Raw genomic sequence first — 18,412 nt, 5'->3', positions numbered from 1 at the left:
CTTTCCAAGCTAATAGGCTTGGACTTTTAACTGGACGTTCAAATGAGCTTTCCCTTTCTTTGCCCTTGCTGATATTTTATGGAAACAGAATTAACATGTATTATTTTTAAACAGGAAAGTACCACCAAGAGACTTCAGTATTTCAGTTCCATTCATCCTAGCTAATAATTCAACTGAAATTGTCAATTTAGTTACACTTAAATAACTGCAAATGCAGAGGCAGAATTTATTTTAGCAGTAAGCTCTGTTCTGTCACCAGTAGGTATGTTAAGCCTGTTCACCAAGCCTTTTATCACCAAAGGGGTTCTCATCAGCATAGCTGTACAGTGTTGTCCTCTTACAAAACATCCTGCTGAGAACTATCATGGCATTGTCAGGAATTAAAGGTAAACTTTCTAATGACATTCAGAATAAAAACCATACCAAAAAATCCTAAAAATAAGATTCAATTCCCACTCTATCTTAAGACAGATACTTTCACTAGCTCTGGCTCCCAATATGCCCTTACTTGTCATAGATACACAAAAGAAAGATTTAAGAAAAAAAAGCTGATTTATTAAATAAATTATTTGGAGAACCAGGAAGACTAGGAAAAAAATGGACACTCACCAAGAACAAGAAAGGGCACATGAAGAGAAATTAACAAATCCACAATGGAGGAGACAAGATGGAGAGGGCTGAAGGAACATTTGATGGGGAACTCCTCCTGGGATGGGACGTGCAGCTAAAGCAACTCATCCTCACCAAACTAACACAAACACACGAGACACATTGAAGATGTAGTGGCAGCGACTGGCCTCAATTTGTAGTTACAGATGTCTTAAGCCAACAGTCACCCTCACTGTGAAGCAGCCAAATTAATGACAAACAGAGACTGGCAAAATTTCTCGTTTTCTTCTAAAACCTAAGTCACTGCAGCTGACTTGTGGGGAAACAACAATTCAAAGCAAAAAGGAAGTACTATGCAGGAGGAGTGTGAAAATCACAATTCCAGATGGAATCAACACACAGAGGATAAAAAAAACATTTCACTCAGCTTTGGGTTTTCATTATCTCAATTACTGTAGTAGCACGATGGCTCCTTTCTGAAAGGCAAGACACATTCCCTGCCAAGCCATTTTTATGAGACTTCTACCATAACTGTGTAAATGAAGGCCAACAGTGCAGCCCAACTCTGACCTCTGCAAATCACTTCCTGTTCAACACCTTATTGACCTCCAGCTAACGAAAGGCCTTGAAGGGAAATTAATTTCATGTTTATGCCATTACTGTACCTTCAGTCCAAGTGAAATCAAAAATCTGTTTCTACATACAAAAGCTTAAGAGAACCGTGACAGTAAAAGATCAGATCTCATTGCAGATCAGACCTGAAATACACCTACTGTCTCAGAGGGCATGGCTGAGACAGACTCCGCATGAAAAGGATGCAGGATGGTGTGATGATTCACGTCAAATCTCATTACAGCCTCTGAAACACTAGCTGCTGCCATTGCGGACTTGATTATATAACCCTTGCAAAACTCATTAGCCTTAAACCCAACAATTCTAATTACTTTACTTGTACTCATATGATTGATTCCTCCACTCTGCTAAGAGCTTGGCGTCAAAGCCACGAGGTGGGGGCTCCAAGGCAAAGGCAGCTCGCTGGCCCTGCGCTGTGGGAACGCTCCTGTTCCACTGGTCAGGCACAAGGGGCAAATCCACTTCAGAGCTCTGCCGTCAGGGACGGACCAAGCTTCGCGTTCGGCTGGCAGTGGACCTGCGGGACGGTTATTGGCTGATGGCCACGGAAAGGGTTAAACAGATACAACCAGCCAACTCTGAGCTGGAACAGAAAGAAAAGTGGTGGAATCAGTACACAAGTCATCTAACAAAATGCCCCAGGACCAGCAAGGATCACGAACCACGTCTGTACTGCTTTAAGGCACAAGTTTGTAACAACAGCAGTTGTTATAACATTTTTCACTTCAGGTCAAATATCATAACATCATTTAGGTTTTCCGCTACTTTTTCTACCCATAAGGTCCAAAATGTCCTGTAAAAGTGACTCCTTACCTTCTTGTAAAAAAAAAAATAAACAAAAAAATAAAGCTTGCTCAAGGTCAGGTGGGCATTTAATAGCAGTACTAGAATTAAAACAGAGTTACTTCAAGTTTTTAACTCAATAATACAGTCTACCTGAAAAAAAGTCTCATTTTTCATTACTAAAAATGGTTTTTGTTGTTCTATTCCACCTTAGTCTATTATTTCTGTATTTAACAGACTGATAATAATGCCTTCATTTAACACAGACAGCCTTTGAGCTAGTAAATCTTATATTCCATCTTATTTTCTATTTTGATCCACAAATCTATTCCAATGATTCATTTCAAACGTTTTGTTATACTTCTGTGACTGGCATTTTGAAAGTATTCTTTTATGAAATCTTTTCATCTAAGTGAGCTCTGTAGTAAATCCCTACCAGACTTCTTAGAAACGGAATACAAAACTAAGCAAAAGCACCCTTGCTTTTATACTTTCTAGCTCCCTCCATTCAGACAACTGACCTGGAAATCTAGAGTTTAATGACAGTAATTCAATCCCCTTTTTTTAAACACAGTCCTTCCTACAAATCTATGCAAAATCTTTTATGACATTTAGTAATACAAGACAGAAGTTAATGGCAAAAAAACAAAAAAGGCAAAAACTTAAAAATTTACAAGCTTATAAATCATCTCCCTGCCAAAGCAGGAGTTTCTCTCTAATATGGACTGATTCAAAGAGTAAATTGCAGACAGGCTTAGTAAAAATAACAGGGAGAACACATTAAAGCTCTTTAAGAAAGATTAAACAGCAGTATAAAAGTGAAAAGAAAAAGAAAGTACAAAAGTTACGTGCGAAAATAAAACAACAAAATAAAGTGCTGCAATTCAAGATGGCAACTCCCAAAAACAGGATCAAAAAAGGGAAGAATCTCCCCTGGCCCATGGTCTTCTTGTTGTGACTATGAGTGGACAGAGCTTTAGAAAACACGTTCAGCAACAACCTTCTAAAGCAGTTTTCTGGTCTCACTGAAGAGAGAAACTTCGTGTAAGAAAGTTTGTATAAAATTGCAGTTCCTTGACTCCAGGGTTAAGATACTAAATTTTGACGGAGGCTGGGGTGGAGAAGAAAAGTCAGGCTCTTTTCTTTCAGAAAGATGCATCAAATTAAAATACCTGCAGGATGTTCTCTCTCCTGGTGAGAGACCGAGAGAATTGCCGAAGGACGACGTGCCTACAGTCCAGGAGACTAGCTGTGACAGCCTGCAAGGACTGAAGGCTGAGACAAAAGTGACCCTGTGCACACAGACTGTACTGATGGAGAGATACCAGCAGCCTTTCGCCCTCAAACGCACTCAGATGTTGTGACCCCTTCACCCCTCCTGAGGTGAAAGCAGCAGACACGTACCTCAGTTAGCAAGATGTCATCTCAGGAGCTGCAGGAACAGAAGTTTTCACAGCACTGAATCTTCAAACCATATACATGTATCTAGCAAAAACATCCTGTGTTCTCAGTGGAAGGAACACTATTTTATATATATTTTTTATGCAACAGCTTCCACTTGCCATATGGAAATATACTATGGAGGCCCGAAAAAACAGCGTGTCTACTTACTGCAGCACAGCAAATGAACTGATGGGGAGTCTGGCAATGTAACTGCTAAGCAGTTGGCCACTAGACTAACACTCCTGGTTTTAGTTAATGGACTACTAAATATCCAGACAAGATACAGGCAATGACAGATGAACAAAGGGAGAGCAGGCAGCATTTTAAAGGTATGCAACACATGGAGCTTGTAACAAGCAGGGTTTGGATTTGTGCTTAGAGTAAGGGTAAAGTAATTATCAGTCTTAAGAAGCATATGACAAGGCTTTTCTAGAAGCTAATAACTGAAAAACAGAATACAAGTTTCATAGTGATCTGCTTTGAAATAAAAAGAAACTTAACTTCAGTAGTCTGGAACCCAGCTGATGGAGAGCATTATGCTTGCAACCTGCCAAAATTTCTGAGGAGAGGAACCTGGGAGATGAACCCACTCTTAAAACTGCATCTTTAGCCAAAGCGGCGGGTAAGACTGTGTGAGGGATTGACAGGAGAAATAGCATGTGGAGCAGATGCTATTAAAATTGATTAGCATGTAAGGGCTGGCTCTGTGCTAGCCAAGGGGTGTCAGTCGCTGAAGCAATCGATTGCAGTTCATGGGCAGGAACATGCAACCAACACCATTTACCCTTTACAGACTGTCTCCTTGCACAGTCAGATCTCACTCAGAATGCTGATACACATTTCTTCAAATGTTTATCCAAAATATATTACACATAAACACTGTTTGAACACTGTTTTGAAAGGCCTTATTGTTCCATCACTAATAAGTATTTCCATGCTACCTCTCAAGAAGTTTTGCAACAAAACATTCCTGGATGCTACTGAACGCTGACGACGTTTAACACTGAGAGATGTCTGGTCTGCACAACCCAGAAACCGTGTTGGTTCAAAACAGTAATACAGCATCACACCCCCCTTGGGGAAAAGTATATTTACACAGAAAACAGTTTAATACCCAACAGGAATTTCAAGTCAGATAACTTTTAAACACAAAAGATATTATTATCTGGAGCTTCTAGCAAAACCAGACTTTAGTACAGAAATATATGCACGTGTTTACATTAGGTGTTACATATGTGAATAACAATCCCAAAGGAGGTACTCCTTTCCCAGAGGACAAATGAACTTTCTTACCTTTGGCCATTTGGGATTTAGAAGTCGTGCTTTGATGGCATCATCCAGGGCCTTGTCATACTGCTGGATTTTCATGTAGGCTGCCGAACGATTACTGTAGAGAATGCAGTTCTGAGGATCAACTCCCAGAGCCTCATTGTACAACACGATTGCGGTATGAAAATCGCCATCATGGCAAGCCTGGTTGCTCTGGCGAACTTTCTCAACAAATTCAGCTTTGCTCAACATGGGACTGTCAGGACTTCTTCTTCCAAAAGATTTTGATCCAAAGAAAGAAATCTGGGGGGCAGGGGAGAGAAATCATATATTAGTGTTACAAAATGCTACTCATCAAAGGAAAAAAAAATTAGAAAATATACAGCAGAAATTAAAGTCATCAGCATTATTGCAGAACAAATTTTTAAGGATCTGATTCTGAATTCATGAAGTAAATTGTTTATCTACTGACTTTTTTGGTGGTACAGAAGTAACAGAAAAGAGCCTTATAAAACATATCATTCCCTATGAAGGGTCTCCTAGAAGACATATTGCCTTCTTCAGGCATAAGACCAGTTGCAGTCTATTTTAGTATGTCCACTCCACATATTCACAAGCTTTCCCTTCTCAGCCATATTATTTGACTCTACAACACGAAGCATTGTGGCCAGGTGAGGAAGTTTATCTGAATGGGTGGCAGGTGTGGACATGAAGATGATGCCCAGACATCGAAAGCTGAATACACAGGTCACACAGAATCACAGACAGTGGAAGAATGTACAAATTCTCTTCAAACCAAAGAACTTGCACTGGTACATCTGCTCACAAACAGCTATATCCTGCTACCTGAAGGCTGCAAACTGTTCATAAATGGGAAGGGAAGGATGAGCCTTTGGAACTGGGTATACTCACAGAGATTAGTGAGGCACCAGTTTATTTTAGCAACAGAACAGTGATCACTGGCAGGCCACCTTCCTGGATTGTCAACTTCGGGCAATAACAAAGAAAACAGGTTTAAGCCTTCTAATTATAAAAATGGTTATTATTTAAAGTCAGCTGTAGAAAGTCCCAGTTGCATCATTATGGTACACCCTTTCTCCCCATTTAACTTTCGATGCTCCTTATTTTCCCCAGTCAGTCATCTGCAGTCACTAACTGCTTTTGTCAGGTATATAATACCCTACTCTATCCCAAGGGCCCTCAAAAACTCAGCAAGAGTATCTCTGTACAACTCTGATCACAAGACAGTTGTGAATTCTGCAACAGTTCTATTCAGTGACAGACAACATGTACATACGGTAATATACAAAATACTTGGAAATATTCATTAAAGGTTTAGACTAATATACTTGAGATTAGTGTCACCCATTTTTTATCCTGCAGCCCAAAAAAGGTTAAGAATATCATATATTGTTACCACAACACAACAACTTCAGTGCTTAAATACATTACCAGAGCAAGCTGAGGCATTTTTTTAGGTGAAAAGGGAAGCAAGCTGCAAACTGACATCCTGTCTCAAGCATCAAAATGGTCTATAGACTTTGTTTTTTTCTGAAGTCAAACAGCAACAATAGAAAGGCACCAAATTAGAAACTACTGATCTCTTCCTTTCCTTATGATTATACCCAATTTTTTCTGACAGGTGTTTGTCCAAACTACTTCTAAACTTCTCTACTGAAGGAGACTCCATGTTTTACACAGGCAATCTCATTACACTGCTTCATGTTTTTCATAATTATAATATTTTTCCTAATATCACAGAATAATAGGAACCCAACTGGTTTGGGTTGGGAGGGCCCTTAAATCCCATCCAGTGCCACCCCCTGCCCCGGGCAGGGCCACCTTCCACCAGCCCAGGTTGCCCAAAGCCCCGTCCAGCCTGGCCTTGAGCCCTGCCAGGGAGGGGGCAGCCACAGCTTCTCTGGGCAGCCTGTGCCAGGGCCTCACCCCCCTCACAGGGGAGAATTTCTGCCTCAGATCTCACCCACATCTCCCCTCTGTCAGTTTAAAACCATCACCCCTCACCCTATCCCTCCCCCCGATCAAGAGTCCCTCTCCAGCCCCTCCTGGCCCAGCCTGGGTTTGTGCCGTGGGCAGGACCTTGCCCTTGGCCTTGTTGAACTCCATGGGGTTTGCCCGTGCCCCCTCCCCAGCCTGCCCAGGCCCCTCGGGATGGCCCATCCCTGCCCTCAGCGTGTCCCCACACACTCAGCTCGGTGTCGGGGGGAACTCGCTGAGGGTGCCCCCATCCCACTGTCCCTGTCCCCAACAAAGACCTTACGCAGCGCCGGTCCCAGCCCGGCCCTGAGGAATGCCAGATCTCCTTTCTATCAGTAAATGTACTGCTTCTTGCCCTGCCTACAGTACAGCAAACAAAAAACTTTGTTCCTTTCATCTGTGTAGTTGCCCTTTATATAATACTCCTGCTAATATAAGCTAATATGTAGCCTGACATTATTATTAACAGCACTATAAAAAGCAAATTTCTCCATCCTTGAAAATCCATTCTGTATGCAGTACATCTTTAAATGTGCTGGCATGCTCCTTTGCTACTTCAATCAAATTTACAAACAACAACTTCATCTGTTCTCAAGCACTGACAGGAAAATTGCTCTACTTTGAGTAATAGCCCAAACATTAGAGCTGAACATGTTGCTTTATGCCAGCAGTGCGATAACTCACACATTTGCTTGTACTTGACCATAAACCTCATCGTGTGGTCTGTTTGCTGTGACCTAAGAAGTTGCAAGAACAGAATAGGAAGGTTCAGCAGCAGGAGAGGAGCAGATGCTCAAAGACCAGGAAACCCTGACGGGGTCATCAGTCACCAGAAGCCACAGACGGCTGGAGGTACTGTAGGGAAACGGGGCTGGCGAGTGCCCGTGTGCCAGGGACAGCGGAGGTAACTACCCAGGGATACCCTGAGTCTCATGTACAGCTGATTTGCTGTAGGAAAACAAAAGAAGCCAAAGGAAACACCATTCTCCTCACATTTCTTCACTTTTTTCCTCTGTAGATTCAGCAGCTTCTTTAATTCCAACAAGTCACATTTCTGCCTACTCCTGAAACCCACTCAAGTTAACAAACACACCACCAACATTCTTGTCAGTGGGCAAACCTAAAAACTACTCTTAATTACTTAAAGTAAGTACTCTTACTTACTCTTTAATGGTTCTGCAACCATTAAAGTAAGAGTAACTAACGAATTTTCACACTGTTCTAATTTCTACACTAGCCTTTGTTCCTGAAAATTACCAGAAGAGTGGAAAACTCGATTTTATACAGCTTCAGAGTCACTACAGGCAAGAACATCCAATGCAGTCTTACAGAAATGCTCATTGTATGTAAGGACTGTGGAATATTTTATCCTGAGCAATATTCCCCTCGGAAAAAAAGTATAACCTTTACCCGGGGCCTAAAAAGAGTTCAAATATGTCAAAAGTTTCTGACAGGAGCTGAGCTTCCATGCAATACTCAAGGAAACGCATGGCTAACAGTCTAAAGAACTCTCATACAACATTTTTCAGGAGGATCTGAGGAAATGAACAATCATAAATTAAGAAAAGTATTAAAGGGCGAGCACAGAGTGAATGAGAGGGAACAACAGACTCAGTGCAAGGACTCCAGGGATACTGTTCATGACGCCTTGGTCAGGAGATCATCCTGACCCACGATCCTTGGAAACTGTGTTAGCAAGCAAGCAAACAACCCCACAAACACATGCTCAGCCCCACGCAATTTAAAACGCCACCCCTTTCAAAGCTGTCAGCTATCATCACAGCAGATGTTGCTCTAATCTATACACATTTACAGGAACTTTTTTGAATCCTGCTATGTTCTTAGCTTCAATCAATAGCTTCCTGCTGCAATTCTGACAAAACCTGAGATTTTCATGAGCAAAATAAACTTCTGCAGTGCAAACTCAATTAAGTACAGTTATTTCAGGCATCACAATTCAAATTTCTGGCACAGCTAATATGGATAATATTTCTATGATGCGCTTGACTGATCACCAGGACCAAGTCAGTCCATCAGAAGGAACAGAACAGCACACTAAGAAAAAGAGGTATCTTCTCTCTTGACATCTTCCACAGGTAGAACTGAAGCAAGATTCTCTCCCTGGTCTCCAAACTATGCGATATTTTGTTTGTGCCATGATTACAGGATGAAGAAAAGTATTTGTTTTGTTCTCCTCATGAGACCTACATTGTCACTGGGACTTCCTCACAGGTGGCCATACCATACAGCATTCATTTATAAGTACATTGGTCATGAAAAAATGTTTTTTCATAGTCATCATAGAAATTTTTGTCAGCTCTAAAGGTGAAAGGGCTCCACTGAGAATATCTGAACTCTGTAAGAACTGGTATTAAGACAGATAGGTGATATCTTGGCAGAGAACATGTTTAAAATTCTTAAAACCAATAAAGCTACCTTAATTTAGATAACGAACTGCAACTATAACTTCCCTTAACAAAACTGGCTGCACTGACCACCAACTGACTTAATTCATTGTGATGTGTTAAATACATCCAATTCCCATCAACATTAAGAGTGAAATAGGCAGGGCACAAACTGGAATAAATTAATCAGATCAGTCACAAACATCACCAGATTAGAAAACATGAATCTCTCAGCAGAAAGCCCAAATATTTTCTTCAGGTTCCTCCTTTCTTACAGTGTCTAGAGCAGAGTGCCAAGGAAACAATTTTGCTCCCAAAGCTTGCTGCTTTGAACCACTGAGCTCAGCCTACAGTACACAACAGATTCAGTGAAGGTGATCTCTAGTTCAAACACCGATCATGTTCCTACATCAGTTCTTTTGTTAACCAATGCCAAGTTTAAGGGTACAACATATCAAATAAACTACTGCCGTTCCTCAGATGTCTTTTTACAGGTGGCATCTGTCTCTTCCCATTGTATTTCCCAGCGATTGGCCCGCATCAGGGACAACAAAAAATATCAAATGTTGTGTAGTTTCTTTTATCATATTCAGAGCAAATGACTGCAGCTTCCAGACGCAGGAGTACCAGAACTAGTCACAAACTGATGTTATTTAGAAGATAAATACTTCAAAAAATAGATTCCATAACAGCTACGGCTGTAGCTGCCCCAGCTGGAGGTTCACCCCGCAGGGAAGGCTCAACTCGCACCACGCCGAAGAGCCCAGCTGGGCTCGGTGCCGCGGGAGCACCCGCCTGCCCCTCGCCTCCCCCGGGCCGCGGGAGCCGCTGGCTGGAAGCTGCCTTCCCAGAGTTACTAGGTAGAGAGGCCTCCGCGAGGGCACGTCTCATCAGGAACATCTCAGGGAGCACTGGCGAGAGCAAAGAATGCCCAAGTCGAACAATAGCTGTCTTTTCTGTCCGTTTGTTACGCGTGAACAAATGAAAACACAAAGCTGTTCATGATCTTCCCAGAGTCATACTGTGAGTCTGCAAGGAGGAGAAGAATCCATGAGGAGACACCCTCTCACTCCAAATAAAGTGGCTTCTGCCTCTAATATCCCGTGAAGCTAAATAACCTCATGAAAAAAAGGAAACTGTTTTAAAGGAAACTATGATGGTAATTTCTGGAATATGTTATTATTTTATTCCTGCTATCATGAGAACTGCATAGGGCAGTAAAACATCATTAGGTGAAAGAAAGAACCACAGAACAAAACTGAGTCACTCTGGCACTCAAACCACAAATAAAAAAAGATGATTATGATGGTACCCACACACAAAAGTACTCATTAAAAAGCCAGCCCGGCCTTCCAGTCACGACTGCTCTTCTACTAATGTGGTGGAAGGTGATGGCAATGCACATACTTAGGCTGTCCAACTCTCTGGTAGAGAAGGTACTGTACAAACTAAACCAAGGCTAAAGAAGAAGCAGAAGTTCCTTAGCGCAGTGGAACAAAAAGGGTTCTAATGAAGCGCAGAAGAGGATCTAGCAGGGACAATTTAAGGTAGGAGCTCATGCATTTCTTAAAAAGATGACACAAGCTTCTCAGCATCAGTTCTCCAAACCAGCACAGGGCACCTGAAACCAGCTCCTACTACAAAGGTAGACAGACACTCCCACAATACCCGCTTCAGACTAGACTCAGCAATTAATTCTCTCTGCTGGTGAAAAAGCCCCCTCCTCTTGCAGAAGGTGCTCAAGATTCAACCTTACTGATCATTCAAGGTGAGTGTTAAAAACATACACAATTTTCTTCAGTCTTTTTCTTCTCCAGAACAAATGAACTCCCAACCCCCCAAAGCAAACAGTAAGTTGAGCACACAGAAAAACCTGCATTAAAGAATGTTTATCTTCCAAGATCAATCTTGCTAAACTTAGTCCTCTATAGAGACAGAACATTTAGCAAATCGAAAGAGTAAGAGCCCATACACGCTGAAGGATCTGACTGTCTGAACAGCACATTGCTATCCAGAAAACAGTAGGGAGTAGATTCCCATTGAGTTCCAACACGGTGAGTGAGAAGAGGTAACAGCAAATCCAAATTCTGCTCCGAGACAAGAGGACAAGGGAAAACAATGTGGTAGAACAGCATGAAGGGAATGCTTGATCAAAGAAGAATGAATCTTACACCTCAGAGCTTGTTTGTATGTAATCCATCTTGTTTAATTATATGCCATTCAAATAAATATGCCTTATATAGATGATGTCTTGGATGGCAAGCTCATAATTAAGACACCTTTTTAAAATAAATCCTTTATAACTTTCCAAAAAATACTTTAAGGGCTATATTAGTATTTTTATATTTTAAACTGCCTAAATAGCTCAACATAATCAATGAGGCATCAGAAAGAGGAAAAAATAAAAACAAAGAGGCAAGCAGAAAAATTTACCTTGCAAATGGATTGTGAAACAAAAGTGACAATTACTTATTCTAAATACAGGTTTCCAAAATCAGCTTCAATCTGTAACCAAACTTCCCTTTCTATGAAAACATCTATACGACATCTCGTATTTTAATCTGTAAAATGGCTTTATGTTTTTTTCACTCCCTCTTCTGGGGTATTATTGTTTGTCTGTAATAGAAGCTGTCTTCAACAAGAGTCCAAGAACAGATAAAGAATATGAAGTTTCTCCCCATAAGCTCCGTGCTCCTAGCAGCTAGCACTTCAGCTCGTCTGTGCTACGCTTCTGCACAGACATGAAACCTTGCCAAGCCACATGCAACCTTCACCCAATCGGAACAGAATTTTAACAGAAATAGTGTGGAAAGAAATTAAAGACCACTGAAACTGAACGTTTAAACGACCGCAGGATGTGCACAACAGCTATCCAGGCTCCTAGATTCTTCTAAGCTGGATTTTGTGTTCACAAATTGTCATGAAATATTGCTGGGAGTACATCTCCACAGACACAAGGAACACTTCCTCAAATCTCAGCAACATAATATATACACGCCAAGAACGGGACATCCGTAAAGGGGCACTGGCTCCGCCTGTCCCCCCGTTGGAGCCAGAGCCCCCCGCGCTGCCCAGGGCAGTCACACCCCCGCTCCGGGGGCTGCTGGCCCCAACACGCCTCTGCGGTTCTGCTGCCTCGATGGAAACCACCGCCGCCACCACCCAACAGGCTGACGGTACCTCCCGTCTACCTGAAACAAGGCGAAGGAAATCCTACAAACTTCTGATGCTTCTGTCATGTTCAGCGTCCTGCGGTTTTTGAAGTCGAGCATCTATTCTGTGTTAATGATCAGGGTATCTACCCTGATACCTGCTTTACTCTGGAGTACTCTTGCAAGTGTCAGTAAACATTATTCTGACAGGTGGGGTTTTAATTTCCTCTGGCAAATCTGCATTACAGGGAAAAAAAAAAAACAAACCACACCACCAAGATAGATTTTCCCAAAGTAATAGGTAAAATAAAAGTCAAATTTCCATATTTAAAAAAAAAATTCTAGAAGGGATTTTTAGACGTTCATGAAAATCTATTTTTAGATCATAAAAAAGCTGTAACTTATCTAAAGGCATAAATAAATCAAAAGGAATTAATACCTTGAACATAAAATCACAACTGACAGCTCTATTCTATTAAAAGAACAACCACATTTTAGTAAATCTCCTAGTGGAATATATGTCTAGGCTTCTGGAGCATATTGGTCTGCCAATATTTTACTACTTTGGTTTTTCATTGCAATTAAAGACAAAAATATTTTACATACAAACTTATCAATAGGAAGGAAGCTAGGAAGGAAACTGATTTTTTTTTTTTTTTAAACTGGACCTTGTACAAAATTTCCTAAAGAAAAGATGTCTTTTCTAAAAATGAGAAGCAACTCTGAGCTTCCAATTCTGAACTTGGAGAGATCTGCAATTGTAACATCAGTTAGATCCACCTAATTTGAGCTATGCTACATGCTGCAAAAAATTGTAATAACAACTATGCAATCCATAGCTAAATTTAAACAGTACTTTTTGGTTCATACCTAATTTTAAAAAGTACAGGTTATGCAAACCAAATACGCCCTCACACTTTTCAAAACACTTCAGTTAAGAAACAAAATTCTATTTTAAAGTAAATACTTCAAAACCAAGAAAGAACTAAACTGTGCAAATGCTATTTTTAAATACCATTGAGAAACTAACCTGATTTTACTGCAAACATGCTGCAAAATACTTTTTGGGTCATGTATGTAACACGGTATTTTCATATACCCAGTGCCAAATGCAATATTTACAATAATTGAAAAGCTATGAGCAATACGCATCAAGTTATTGCAAATTCTTTATTCCCCCTTTCCTCAAATTGGTGAGCTCAGAGCTCTTCTCAGTCCTTCCTTAAGCAGCATCTCAAGGCATGGCGTCACACCAACTTGTGATGAATAAGGAGACAGCCAAAAGGCACCAGGATTATCTTTCTACATGTAACTTTTTACAGCAGCTCTTCAGTCTATGCTATTGTTGCTCTCCCTCTCCTGATTTTCTGATTACTATTGGCTACACTGCATCTGAAATCAAACTGGAGCTCACTGAGACTTGGTGACTGAGTCCATGCAGTCCCCCATGCTTCCAGACCACACTGTACTCAAAGATAATGAAAAGCATGGTCCTTTTTAAAAGGCAAGCAGTCTGTCAACACAGGGTTATTTTATCTTCCAGTACATATACTACTGATTATATAGAATTAAATCCTTCTTTGTGAACTTCTGAGAAAACTGGAAACAGGTTAATGTTTCAGAGCTTCAGTTACTTGTAGGGCTTGCTAAGGGATTTTCCCCAGCACACAACTGGTCCGGCACGTTCAGGGTAAAGGATGGGTTTTACCTTATTCTGAAGGATTAACCACCAAATAGCTGGAGACAATTTATCTAAACCAAAGTGGTATCCTGCAGCCTCTCTCTCAGGTGTCTGCTGGTGTGTCTTGCTCACAGGCAACGTACCAAAGTTGCGCTGGCAAGGACATTACAAGAGAGAAGCCAGGGCGCTGCAGGAGCGTGGGCGTCACTCACAAATTTCTGGGCAAATTTGCCTAATGAGTTCAAGACACTGGCAACACATTTGTCTTCCTCCTTTTCCGACTGTGGCATACAACCTTCTGGGCTTCTCAGAGATCTAACCCAAACTGCTGTGTGCAGGACACAGATGAGCTACTGAAACTGTACACCAGCGAAGCAAGGGGTAGCCAAACGCAAACCTGACTGCCCGGAGCACAGGAGAATATGGGGTATATTCTGGGAAATACACAGCAGATGACACTCAGTGTCAGTAAATGCAAAGTGATTGGAGAAAAACAAATCCTTAGTCGTTATCACAATAACTGGCCCCAAACACACCCTTACCCCTCACAAAAGACATTTTAGAGCCCTTGGAGAAATTCTCCTGGAAACACTGTCTCTGTACTCATCAACAGTCAAAGAGACAAGTAAAAGAATTATAATCTTTGGGAAAGGAGGAACAGGAAACAATTATGCCATTCTAAAAACCTACAATAGGAAGTGCATTTTAAATATCACATTCAGTTTTGTTCCCACTACCACCACACAAGCACATAAAGATACCTAAGTAGAAAAGGTAAGAAGTGGGTAACAGATAACCAGATATGGATCAATCTCTATATCCAAAGAGAGACTAAGATTGACTGTGAAAGTTAGAAAATAATTGAATGGAGTAAGTCAAAGGTCTATGAAATTGAGAAAAGCACAAGGAAGGTAAAGAGAACAATTATTCACCATTTCCCAGAAACAGAGGGGCATCAAACAGGCAGAAGATAAAAGAAAACCAACTGAAGTAACCTTACACATGCAGCATAGTTAAAATGCATAATTATCCCAGGTGTTACAAATACAATAGTAATAATGGATTAAAAAGAATAATTAAAAACAATAAAGAAATTCCAAGTCTGTTGAACATGAAATTGAAATTATACATACATCTTGAATGTCCAGTAAATTCTAACTGAATTCTCAAATATTGTAAAGAATAGTTAAAAAAACTGAAATAAAGAACAGTGCTTTCATCATAATTTAACGGCAAATGAAAGCAAACACAATATACCCCTCAGTTCTTCGGATTTTAATTTTTAAACAGAGACAAAATTCTGCCTATGGCTAGGACCCACAGTAACAGACGTGTTACAGATGCCTAAAACAGACCCAACCTCATACAGCACTGACAGTCGGTTAGTTGGAAATTAGAAGAACTGTACGTAATATATATTGTATAACATAATTTTTATATATATATAAATAGATTATTTACTTTTGTGTATTCAGAATGCTTCCACTGTAAGAGCAGCTGGAAGTCAGCACGCACTTACCAAAACTTTAGCACAGCAATGCCCAACGTACAGGCCACAGGCCACGTGGGCCTTGCACGATGCATTTATGTGGCCTGAAAAACAGACTCGGACTGAATGGGGGACACCTCGCTTTTCCCTTTTCTCAGAAAAACAAAAATCTAGCTTCACCAGTCTCAGAGATAACCTTCAAAAGTAAATTAATGAATGAAAATTCAAGTTTGTGTCTGTTTCAGGCTTTCAGCATGCTCAAACTCAAAAGTTCAAGTTTTCCAGGTCCCTGCTAATCCCATTAAGAGTGCCCTTATAGCCGAGGAACAGTCCCTCAGCACTGACACAAAGTATGTTACTGTCAATCGTTTCAAAGGAAGAATATGAAAGTCAAAATTCTTAAAGGATGGGAGAAACAGACTACAGAAGAAAACATGGTAGAGAAGTAGAAAGTAATACAAAAATGGAGATGAAGAATGAGAAATTAAAGCAGAAACGAGTTCATTTTCTCAGTAAGAGATGGTTAGTATGACACTGAGACACAGAAAAGAAATAAAAGTTGACCGCCTAAGTCTAAAGAGCCATTTGCTCCCACTGCCATCCAACAGATCGTTAACATAAAAAAAAAGATCTATCATAAGCTAAAGGGAGCACAAAATCTTGAATTTAGTTACTATGAACAATAATTAAATGATAAATTATTAGTGAGGAATCTGACCTCTTCCTCCAAACCGTCAGTTTGCCACAGGCAGACAAAGCAGGGTACAGTGAGAGCCAGCTCTGAGCAGGGAGTCACTTGAGGAAGACCCGTCGGGGCAGGAGGTGTGCGCACTCCCTGGATTTTGTCGCCCGCAGCAAAGCGCTGGGTGCTGCAGTAGAGGCTGCCTGCTCCGGGGGGCCCTGTGCCGCCCGGGAGCGCCGCCGCCATCACCCCGTCCCCGACACACGGGGTAAGTTCTTCACCTGCAACCTCTCCCTACAACATCCCATCTCGCGTGACCCGCCCAGCAGGGATGGGAGCAACTGGTACCCAGGCGAGGGGAAATATGCAATGGACGAGGAAGAGGTGTTTGACCTCGGTCAGGAGGGCAATAGTGGGAAACAGTGACGCAGACAGAAAACAAGACTTGGCCAGTGTTCAGCAGAAACGTACACACAGACTGATGCTGTTGCAGCAGGATTTCACCTCTTGAAAACTAAGATTGGGATAGTACAGCATATCAGTAATAATAATCATTAATGACATTATCACTAACAATAATCAGTAGTCTTATACACCAGTATGACCTAGGACTTCAAGACACACGACTCTGTGTTCAGATCACACACCACACCACACCCCACCCCACCCCACCCCGAAAAAGGGAAGATTTCCAGCCCTACCACTGACAAAAGTCATTAAATGTTCAAGGCATACCCACTCATCTGCTTATCAAAAAACTATTTTCAAAGAACCTGCGAAGGGTTTCATGAGCACCTGAAGAGCTCTCGTTCAATACCAGAAGAAAGAACAAGAGGAATGACAGCATCTAAGATTGCGCAAACCTCCAAGAAAAATGAAAGACATCCAAAATTAAAGACGAACAGCTCCAAGGAAAGAGGAGGAAAGGCAAGGAGGCACAGGGCCCCAGGCACTTCAACTCCCCATCTACTGGGGACCACCAGGGACACCGGTCACACAGCTCATCCCCCATCGCCAGCCCGCTTCCAGCGAAGGAACCGAACCGCGCTGCTGACATGTGCTGCTGCCCAAGCCGCACGGATTGAATCCGCTCTGCAGATTCCAAATTCTGTCAGTAACGACGTTCTTATAACCGGTTACCTACTGCTTTTTCAACACCCGGCGTGTCCCGCCGAGGCACCGCCTGCCCCAGAGCGGGTGTCGGTACCGCTCCTTCCAGCAGGGTCACAACCCCTGCGGCGCGACCAGGGGCACCCGGCACACGTACCGGGAAAGGTTCCGGACCTGAACAAGCCCCGCACACTCTTCGCTCACCGGGGAGCCCAGGGCGAGCACGATTTCCACGCCGACACCCGCGCCCTCCCTCCGCCCCAGCGAGCCGCCGGCCGGATAACTCGCGTCCGTGGAAACAACGGTCCGAGGCGCCGTCGGGTCCCAGCGCTGCCCCCCGCGGCCGCGCACCCCTCGGCGCCGCCCGCCGCCGCCCCCCGCGCAGCACCGACGGCCGCCGCGCTCCCGCCCGCTGGCCCGGCCCGGCCGAGGCGCCCCCGGGGCCCCGTCCGGGCCGAGGAGAGCCGAGCGCTCGGCCCCGCGACCGCGGCTGCCCCGAGGCCTGGCGGCCCCGCCGGGGGAGCCGCCCCGCCGCCGCCCTGCCCCTCGCCCCGCCGCCGGCCGCGCTCCGGCCCGCCGCGGGGCCTGCGCCCGCCCCGCGGGCCCCCGCTCCGGGCTGGGACAGCGGCCCGCCCGCGCCCCGCAACTTCCCCGCGGGCTGGGGCTGCGCCCGGCCCGGCCCGGCGGCTCCTTCCCGCCTCCCCGGCCGGGCCGCGGGGCCGCTCCCGCCCAGCCCGGCGTCAACTCACCCGGGGAGGCTCCGCGTCCCGCTCCCGCCGCCGCCGAGCCCGGCCCCCCGCCGCGGCCCCCGGCGGGGCGGGCGGCGGCGCCTGTTGCTCCATCGCGCTCCGGCTCCTCCTCCTCAAGGGCCGCCGCCCCCCGCCGGGCCGATCCGCTCCGGCCGCCCGGCGCCACGTTCCGGGCCCGGCTCGGAGGGAACCGCACGGCCCCGGCCCCGCCCCCGGGGCTGGGCTCCGGCCGGACCCCGGGCACCCCCCGCCCGACGGCGCCAGGCCCGCTCCGGACGTCCTGCGGCGGGAGGGCCGCTCCGCCGCGCCCAGCTCCCGCCGGGACGGCCCGCGCCCTCGGGGGCCGGGGGGGGCCCGGGCGGGCCAGGGCCTGCCGGGTCCCGCCGGCCCCAGCTCCGCGGCCGTTGTC

The 18,412-nt window shown here is 44.0% G+C and overlaps 1 protein-coding gene across 3 annotated transcripts in view; it reads right to left on the bottom strand.

Annotated features, from left to right (window-relative positions):
- The window catches only part of TTC28 (tetratricopeptide repeat domain 28), a 185,523-nt gene extending 167,416 nt beyond the window's left edge, over window positions 1-18,107 (bottom strand). For all 3 annotated transcript variants that reach the window (XM_074921577.1, XM_074921578.1, XM_074921580.1), the window contains exons 1-2: window positions 18,004-18,107; window positions 4,762-5,040 (exon numbers count right to left, since the gene is read on the bottom strand). In XM_074921577.1, coding sequence (XP_074777678.1) covers window positions 4,762-5,040; window positions 18,004-18,096 — 372 coding nt within the window. In that variant the 5' untranslated portion in view covers window positions 18,097-18,107. The remainder of the gene's footprint in view (window positions 1-4,761; window positions 5,041-18,003) is intronic.
- Between the last annotated feature and the right edge of the window lie 305 nt (window positions 18,108-18,412).

Source organism: Athene noctua, chromosome 17 (genome assembly GCF_965140245.1).
Source record: "Athene noctua chromosome 17, bAthNoc1.hap1.1, whole genome shotgun sequence".
NCBI lineage: Eukaryota > Metazoa > Chordata > Aves > Strigiformes > Strigidae > Athene > Athene noctua.
The sequence above is the reverse complement of the archived record's forward strand: the minus strand, read 5'-3'. Positions and strand labels throughout refer to the sequence as shown.